Below are 9,854 nucleotides of genomic sequence, written 5' to 3'. Positions count from 1 at the left end.
TGTAAATAGGGTTAATTGAGGACAGGTTTTTCAATTATGTTGTTTTTGCTCTTTCTATAAACATATCCAAGAACTCAAGGGTGTGCGTCTCCTTGGCTCAATTGTACTGCACAAAATGCCAAATCAAGCATCTTATTTATGTGTTTTTTTTTTTACAGATTATGCTTATTTTACATATGAAAGACATTATTTATGTGTTTTTTTTTTTGGAAATGGTAATGTATGAAACATTGTTTTTAGATTGATTCGATCCAAACAAAAACATGAATTCCATGCAAAGCATCTTATTTTCAGATTACGCTTCATATCTTTTCAATTGGGAGCCAGTATAATTTTCTTCTGTACAAAACTTCATACTCCTATATCTTTTCAATTATGTACACATACAATGCCAGCGATCTGAAGAATGCTCTTTTTTCCTTTTTCTCCGACACAACCAAATTTTCAACGGCGAAATACAGACACTTGATGTAACAGAAAGAGAATATACTCAAGCCAATCAGATCAAATGCGGCCTTCATTTCACACTTTCTTCCCCCACCATCAATCTTGCTATCTTGCTTGGTTCCTCTGCTAAAGATTTACATGTTGAAAAAATTCCAAGGTCATCACCAATCTGGTCATACTCTTTAAGTGCAGTTTCCATCTCTTTTGTAACTACTTCATCATCCACGCCTTCTACACCACCAAGACTGAAAAGATTCGCGTAGTGTTCTTCTTTTTCAGGGTCATTTCGAAATAGCTCCATGGCAGGACCCTGCTAAGTCGAGGCAAATATTATATATGCATGATGCAAGGCATAGTACTCTTTTGTTGATGCGTAGTGTTAGGCATATTCCAGTTTCTTAAGATTGGGTAACAAAAATCCTAACAGATAACAATACCAATTGAGATTTAGAAATCAGTATTTTTTTACCTGGCATAATTCAGCATAATGCTTATATATCTCACTATCTTCATTTTCATCCTCCAATAAAGATCCACCGAACCAACCATTGGCGTTATCTACCGCACTAATTGTGTACCTAGCAATGGAAGAACATGTATAAGCCAGTAAATACAAGACCCGTTTTCAAGAGAAGCCAATGACGCTTCAAACTAAACCTTGGAACTACATGCACCTAAGCTGGTTTCCTCGTTAGATGGCTACAGTACTAACTACTATATGTTCGCCTATGCGATTTTCTTCGCTTTTAGCAAAAAAATACTTTAAAATTTCTTACGGATTTACCTCTCGAAAATGTCCTCATCGCAATCATCAACAACAGATGACATCCAGCCTAAGTCACAGAGATCATTCGCACTCATTCCATCTAAAGACACTCCACATGCGGGTTCTGGAGTAGCAACTTTTGCAGCAGAACCACTATCATCTGACTTCCTCTGCCCGAAGAGCCAATTCGGGCTCTTAAGCTGAATTTCACTGCATAATGTTTACGAGATCCAAAATTGAACAGAATTTTCCTTTAGCATTCCGTTTGTTGATTATTTTAATTTTCAGCAATTGATAAATAAACAAATTATTCAGCTCATACTATTTTGACTCAAGTTCTAGCAGCCGGAAGATGCGAAGTCAAGAATAAATATGCAACAATTAGAGGCAGAATTTACTTTCATCCTTAGTAGTGACCATTCTCGAAACAAGAACAGAAACTAGCACGGCAAGAAAAAGTAATGCTTAACACTGAATGGGATGAGTTTCTCAACGAGAGAGATAATAGCCCAACAAACACCAAAAGAAACTTAAGCCTCGTGCCATAATAAGTGCCAATGTCAAAGAGATGCATGGGACCAGATATCTTGAATTCATAGATGAAGAAATGAGCATAGGAAATTGCTGAAGAGTTCAAGATCAGCTAGACAAGGCCAAGCCCATGTCCAAGAAGAGGAAAGCCTAGATATGGTCTGTGAGTAGGGTTTCACATTCCATCAATAATCTAGAAGGTTTTCTCTAGTAGTTGTAAAATTATATGTTTGTAAGCAGTTAGGATCTGGAAATGTTTCCTTGATGTAAAGATTTCTCGCAAGAAGGGTTTCAATAAGCTTAGCGAACTTATTTATTATATAAGCAGGATGGAACCAACCTATAGCAGAAGACATCTTTCATGAATAATAACTTAAGTTTTTTTTTTAGTTGAGAGTGGTATACGTGTTCTTTAGCTCTAGATGTAGTTCTAGACTAGTTCAGGTTTTCACTCTTTTAAAATAGGAAGCCGGACAAACTACAATAATTGTTAGGAGCAGCAAAACTTACGCTGCATCAGGAGCCATTCCAGAAGTACTTACAACACCACCTGCTCTTAGATCCGGTTCACTGCAAAGCCTTACATTCTTTATTGAACTGCATGTTTTCTCAATTAACTTATCGAAGGAAGTCAATTTCATCCGCAAGAAGTCATCTCTGCAAGCTGGAGTAGGTTCAAGCATATTCCCTGGTCGTACCATTGGTTTAGCATCAGGAGGTGAACTGCAACATTGATAAATAACCATCAAGATCGATAAAATACACATGAAAACAGAAATACGTCACAACAGAACCATATTTACCTAACATCGTGAACAGGTTCATCTCCAACCCCAGAAACATGAAGATAGTAATCAGAATCCAGCTCCCATAGAGCAGGTTTACCTTCCTGCGGTTGAAAGTAACCTAAGAATCTGTAAAAGCATCCACAAAGGTCATTGGAAACGAGGGCATCCTTCAAAAAGGGAGATGACAATCACAAAATAAGGTATTTATGGAGGGTGAATGTCAGGTAGGAAGCACAAAATCAATCAAGAAATTGTACTAGTCCAGAGTTAACATTTCAAATGTTGTTAAGAAGAGAAAAAAGTAAGAATCAGAGATGAGTTAGTACAAATTTATCGCATCTTGCTTTTCACCATCTGTATAGGCATTGCTGTAGTATCTCTTGATAGACTTTAGAAACTCCCTTGATTGAGTAGTGGCTTTCCACTTTCCTTGCCTCTCTGGAAAAACCTGAGATAAATGACAGCATATAAGAAAACTCTCCCTCCAAACGTTATACAAAGAAAAAGCAATACTCGAAACAAAATGAATCAAACAAGCCAGAGAAAAATTCACACAGTGTTGTGAGCTGCAGAGCCTCCATATTGCTGAGCAAGTGCATCGCCCATGCTCTGATACATATCCATGAGAGCCGCAGCTATGCTACTATCAGGATTCACTTTGGGCTTATCTGTCAAATTCATTGCATGGAGTTGCCGCCCTAAAGCTGATAAACCATATGCATACTGGGCTACATTTGTACGGTCCAGACAGTCAATACAATTAGTACGAAGAACTCCACTTTGAAAACAAGGTCCTGTATCACCACGTGCATCTTTTCTAGACTGTTGTTCTTTCTCTTTAGATACGAAAGTATTCAAAATCTCGTTGCCATTTCCAATCCTCGCAAAATCGCCGGAATTAGCTCTAAGGTCTACAAGAGTGGTGTCCCTGTAGAAGTTTACACATGCAAAGAATCATCTATAACAAGAATGTAATTGAAGTGGGAATTGTGAAGTTCATACTTCCAACTGCAGATACTGAAATAATACTTTGTTGGACGTGTAAATTTATTAAAATAGATAATCGCTGAAGAATGACGGATACAAACGAGAAAAGAAAAGAAAGACAGAACTTCAAAAACTGAGCAACGATTGGAGGACCCATAGGTCCACTCATAAGCCCAAGCTACTGGACCAGTTAAAACACAAACCCACCTGAAGTGCTCTTTTTATCACTTACACAATATAAAATAGTCAGCCAGCATATGTGTTACATAGTTCCATACATATATTGTAAAGGAAAGTAATAAACGGATACGAAAGTCCGAATTCAAGACTCGAGCTCAGAAGAACATGAACCTAAATGGATCACAAAGATCAACTTCATTTATGAATTAATAGAAATAATCAAAATGGAGACATGTATACCTCGCTGTGCTTGTTCGACTGAGCAAATTTGCTCTCTTTTTGACATTGATAGGCTTTCCACTACAATAAAAGCCAGTCAAATCAAGAGCTTCGCTAGCAACTGCCCCTAAAACCGCCAAAACATTGGCCGACTTGCTTTAGAAAAAGAAGAAAAACACATAAGAGTTGATCCATGTGAATCTGGTGGTACATGTTGTGTGGTTTGCAGACAGAAGTGCACATGCTTACCTCTTTGCAAATTTGTGGAAGTCCCAGTGAATAAATTTTAGGTGGTTTTCTTCTGAAAAAATCTGATTTAGATACCCTACTGCACTTGCAAACTCACGTCGCAGCATCATTTCTCGAGGCCTTTTTTCAACAGTCTGTATTACCGGACATTCTGGAATGAGACTTCATAGTTGGTTGTAAGTAGTAATCATACGACATAAGCATAATTACTGAATTAGACAACTTAAACATGCTAAGCAATATAAAGTAAACAATCTGGGTTGAACACTTCTACTTGTAAAATACTGTCAAAATCTAAGATGTAATTTAATCATAATTCTAAACAAAAACGGTGTTATAAGCATACCTTAATCAAATTGAGTACAATGATCGGATTGCCATATCGTTTGGCGAGATCTTCGAAATGTAACTTGGTCGCTTGATATGTAGGATCGTATCTCTGCACTGATGAAGACATTGAAAATAAAACACATCAAATGCAACATCAGAAAAATAAACCAAAGAAAATGGCAAGTTTGGACATTTACATATGATGTCAGGTTTGGGGCTAAATCTGGAAGCTTCTTGAGACCAGAAGAGTGGAATTGAACCCCGCATCTGCACTATAGAACTCATTTTTCCCTTGCTTAACCCAGCTTCTTCATTAAGGACTATTTGTTCTGTTTCAACATCATTGGCGACTCTTCCCCGATCATTCACTCCCCTTTTCAAATATCTGGACGATAATATATTTCAGAGAATGAGATTATATCAGTCAATCTGAAGGCAGACCGCTAGCCACAATTAACATTTAAAGTAAATTTATAAATTCTGGTTATAAGGTCTTCTGCCATATCACATGTTAGGTTTAACTATAGTGAAAGAAAATCTTATTCTTCATGTATTTTGTGCAAACTGTAATCCAGGACAACAACATTGTTCAATTTCAAATATAGAAACTATACATTACAGGACTTCCACATAAAGAATATAGCGCACACTTTATATATTTGCGAAGATCTGATATACATGACATTGTTGTACGGCAAGAACAAGATAGTTGTTTACAATCTGACACGTGAAATAGGCTCCTTAAACAACGAATAAGGACATTTTCTTTCATTCAATTATATAGGGGATTATACCTGGATGATCCTTGATAAGAGTCATAAGACGAACATATTTTTGTTTCCCTGCTTTTTCTTTGGTTAAATAAAGTAAAAGGAGGTATAAGTATCATTACTGGGACATACCGTGTGCCTGCAAAATGCCGAGAACGTCTAGAAATAAGAGTAACACCAAATTCCCGTCCAAAGATTGACAGCCTGACCTGCCATTAGAAAGACAAACCGAATCTCTAAATGTTAATATTAGAACACCTGTTTTAGTTGGAAATGAACCAGAAGTAATCAATTAAGATTTCTTGGGGTGGTTCGCAAATTCCTTTAGGACCGTTCACGATTAGTGAACTAAATAAAACTTCAGAAAATGTGAAAAAGTAGAAAAAATAACTCCAGACTACCAATAAAAATCACAAAAATTATAGGCGATCAATCTATGAAAAACTATAAAGAGAGCAACACAAGTGGTGCACAAACTGGTAAGTGGTAACAAAATGAGTCGAACGACAAAACTCACAAGATTACATTTCTCACATCTTAGTACTGATTCAAATCAATACCAATGAAGAAAAATATACATATAAGAAGCGAGACAGACCTGTTTAAAGTGCCCATGAACCAATGCGATTGTCCAAAGAGTATTATTACATCGCGAACGTATGGCTTGTGTAAGAAAAGCATTCCATACAAAAATATTCTCATAAGGAATCCTCTCCTCACCCATTGCCAAGACATTTTTCTGTAAGCTTCTCATTATAGGGTATGTATAACTATAGAAAAAATCTTTTGTCAGATCAACACTAGATAAGAGCTTTTTGTACCTGCAGTAAATGAAATAACATAACAAGAATCAGAAAAAGTCCCAACCAGGTTTAGAGAAGAAGATCCTGACCACCGAAAAGACAAAATTATAAACTCCAGTAAAGAATTGCTGGTCTAAATCAAACAAATTTGAGACGTCAAATTCCTGAAAGAGTGACTGGCGAAGCTTTGTGTTACATAAAGGGATAACTTGAGTTATTTGCGCCTATATGCTATTGCACTGAAAAAATTGATGTCGGGTCTTTCATCAATTAAGACTTCAACAGCACATACATGAAATTCCCAGTATGATTAAGTGATAAATTGAAGGTGTCATATTAGAGTAAAAAAATCTCCTATTCCTAGACCGGGGTGAACCAAGGTATTACCTATAAATACTGAAATTTTGTTCAAACAAGTTCCATAAACATCACGATTTCCTAAAGCGAAAGGGGACAAAAAACATGAACGTAATACAAAACACATTTCACTGAAAAATTAAAAACATGAACTAGGTAGATACAGAAAGAACTTATTATTAAGAAAGAGTCCTGTTGGCTATTGTATGTTGCTTATTCCATATGTTACTTTATAAGCGCACAACATGCATCGTCTTTATTATTGATGAGTGTGACTTATTTTTATGATAAACCTTCACTTCCCCTTTGCATGTAGGTTCATATTTATTTGGGGTTCAACCCTCTAGATATCTAGGAACTGTCTTCTTGAAAACTCCCCATCTCCATTTCTAGGAGACCATCATATTGGTATATCACCCTCTTTTTTTTGTTGGATATTCATTATCGTTATTGCAGATGTCTGTCATTTCTTGGGCATGCATCAAAGTAACATAGATCAATTTGGAAACTGTCAAATTAAATCTATTTCTTTTTACACAAAATTCTTTAACTATAAGCACTACATCCTAAACTCTAACAAAACCTCTACACTTTTCCTAACAACTTCAGTATCTTCCAAGAAAATACCTTCCTTAAACTAGTTTTCTGCCACATTTGGGGATCCAAATGCAATAACGTTAACAAACTCAAGATACAGCTCCTTGTAGACGCATGAAAGATAGCTTGAATAACAAAAAAAAGGACATCTGATGTAATAATCAACCATAAGTTTATTTTACTCACATTAAAAGTGATTACTCATCTAGTAACCCCTTCACAGGTAAGGAAAGGATAACATATAACCCAACTATAAAAGATAATGCGCATACTGTAACAAGATCTCACACCTGCCCACAGAACACTCCTAACCTATTTTAATTACATGTAGAGAGTCAGAGGAAGTGAGCACTTAAAACTATTCAGCAAAAAAAGTCACCAATGTATAAAATATAAAGTCTTAAGAAAATAGTGGAGAAAAGACCTTTGCTCAGTTTTTGAATGTGCTACGTCACTCTGAATTGATACATGTGGAACTGTGATAATTTGGGTCTCGTCGATGGCGTAAATTGCATGGCCGCAAATACATCCGATTTGTCGACGCTTGGTAACAAGAATCAAATAATAAGACTCAAGAAACTTGATGCAACCTAGAAAACAAGAAAGATATTTACAACCCATTTATACAGCATAAATAAAGATGTGGGTGTCACTGGTTAGAACTTTCTCATGGAGTACCAAGTGCTGGATGATGATCTTGCTTTGACTAAAGTGAGCTTGTGAACTCTAATTTTGTGATTTGTAATCTTTCACTTTTTCAGTGTCTTGACTGGATAGCATGTAATTGAATAGTAGATGGTAGTCTAAACTGGGGATTAGGAAGAGAAGGTACTAATTTGGAGTCTGACTAACCTGAGGATAAAACTTTACTGTGTACATTTTAGGTGCTTTATGTTGGCTATATATACTTCTTCACAAGTTTGTGAGAACTAGAACTTTCTGGTGGTGATACTATAATATGTTACCTTCCACGGAAAGTAATCACTCAATTTGTTGACGGAGTTCTTTTCTGTTGGACTTAACTTGAGGGAAAAATCAACTATCAAAGACTCCAATCGTTGTTGTGTCTATCTAGGCTAGCTCAAGACCCAAGAGATGGTGTAGTGACTACGGAGCCAAAACAATATCCGTAAAATGCACATAAAGAACCTACAGTGATCCCCAGAAATGTATTCCTATAGATAAGGTTTTACTAATTTATTCTCATTTTTATTTACAATAAAGCTTGTTTTAACACTCGTATTGTTCTTGTTCTATACTCCGGTTTTCACCATTTAACAATGAACTTAATCACAAGGATCATCCAACAGTCGTGACCAATAGAGGAAACGCTCCCAAGCAGGACACTCACAAACAAACACTATTACGTGACAAAAAATGAAAGAAAAACTAGTAATTGAAAATTTTGAATTAACTAACCAGCAATTCCAAAGACCTTAGCAACAAAAGTAAGTCCACCAGTAGAACGATTTCCTTCCATAATCCGCTGAAGCAAATTCTTCACTTCTTGTTGTGTATACACAACTGGATCCTCACTAATACTAAGATCAGATGGTTCAGATCGATCAATCTTTAATACTCTAAAAAATTTCTTACTTCTATCACTTCCAATTAAATAAAATCTCTGTATGACAAAAAAAAAAAATATCAAATTGTTAAACACCTCACCTAAATTTCTGATAAGTCAAAATTGTAAAAAAAATTAAAACAATTTACTTACTGCTCTGGTTTCATAGAGCTTGAATTTCTCGAGAGAATGTGAATGAGGGTCCATATCTTGCTCAATTGGTTGACCGCTGATAGGAAACAAAGATGATGCTTTAGGTTTTGATTTCTCTGATTTAGACATTACTTAATCGATTGCTTTTCAAATAATTTGAAATTAGAACAGTGTTACTAGATTTAATCGATTGGTGAAGACTGCAGATTTTATATAGGTTTGGGCCGTTTGGCTGGAGAGCGCCAACGAAGCTGTTTAGGGCTGCACAACGGGTAGGGTGGGTAGGATATGGCCCATTTCGCCACCCTACCCGCTAACTGGCGGATAAGAAATTTTTTACCTGCCATTAAACGGGTAATATCCTACCTGATCCGTTAACTGGCGGATCGGGTAGGATAGGGTGGCGGGTATAACCTTTTTTTTTTTCAATTTTTTTTTAAACCTTATACGTTAAATGTTTACAAGCTTGTTTTTTTCAATTCTGAATCACTGTTTACAAACTGTTTAAAAGCTAGACTTCAGATCAAAAACATAAAATCAAACTAGTTTTTTTCAACCAAGTTGGTGTGATAATTTTTTTTTTCTTCAGAGGATCCTCATATTCATGTCTCATCAAACGGTTATATGACCTGTACCAAAAGCTCCTCATATTGACCTTCTTCTTCAATCATCATCTACGATGATGGAATAAGTACTAAGATCACCAAATAAATCTGCATACATGAAAAAATTCAACCTCAAATTAGGCCAGCAAACACAAATACGTATCAAGGGCTTTAACCTGTGCAGGCCAGTGTAGAAAATAAGAACACATGTAAGTATACTAAAATAGACTTCACAACAGTAATACTATTGCGAGAAACAATAAAATTGAAAGCTATTCGCTGGTTGTTAGAGCTTCCAAAAGTATCAAATTGTTCACGTTTGACATATCCAGAGGTTCATTTCATGGCTCATAGTTCACATTACTCCAAAATTACGTATTCCATGTGTATTGCCAGTAATCTAAAACCGTCAATATCACCAAACTACGTATTCAATAAACCTAATTCCATTAGGGAAGCAACTAAACAAACCTAGATGCTCTATCAACAATCAAGGCATTCAGAA

The 9,854-nt window shown here is 36.0% G+C and overlaps 1 protein-coding gene across 1 annotated transcript; it reads right to left on the bottom strand.

Moving 5' to 3' along the window:
* Nucleotides 1-245: 245 nt before the first annotated feature.
* On the bottom strand, nt 246-8,927 carry LOC113356569 (phosphoinositide phosphatase SAC1-like). The gene is made up of 16 exons (XM_026599741.1): nt 8,745-8,927; nt 8,444-8,648; nt 7,449-7,614; nt 5,866-6,088; nt 5,400-5,476; nt 4,695-4,882; nt 4,514-4,611; nt 4,168-4,301; nt 3,940-4,074; nt 3,088-3,460; nt 2,859-2,980; nt 2,548-2,658; nt 2,255-2,467; nt 1,232-1,423; nt 917-1,025; nt 246-757 (listed from the first exon to the last, which is right to left on the bottom strand). The coding sequence occupies exons 1-16, from the start codon at nt 8,871-8,873 to the stop codon at nt 518-520; spliced, it is 2,715 nt and encodes a 904-aa protein (XP_026455526.1). The 5' UTR covers nt 8,874-8,927; the 3' UTR covers nt 246-517.
* Nucleotides 8,928-9,854: the final 927 nt, after the last annotated feature.

This window comes from Papaver somniferum, chromosome 3 (assembly GCF_003573695.1).
Source record: "Papaver somniferum cultivar HN1 chromosome 3, ASM357369v1, whole genome shotgun sequence".
In the NCBI taxonomy this organism is placed as follows: domain Eukaryota; kingdom Viridiplantae; phylum Streptophyta; class Magnoliopsida; order Ranunculales; family Papaveraceae; genus Papaver; species Papaver somniferum.
The sequence above is the reverse complement of the archived record's forward strand: the minus strand, read 5'-3'. Positions and strand labels throughout refer to the sequence as shown.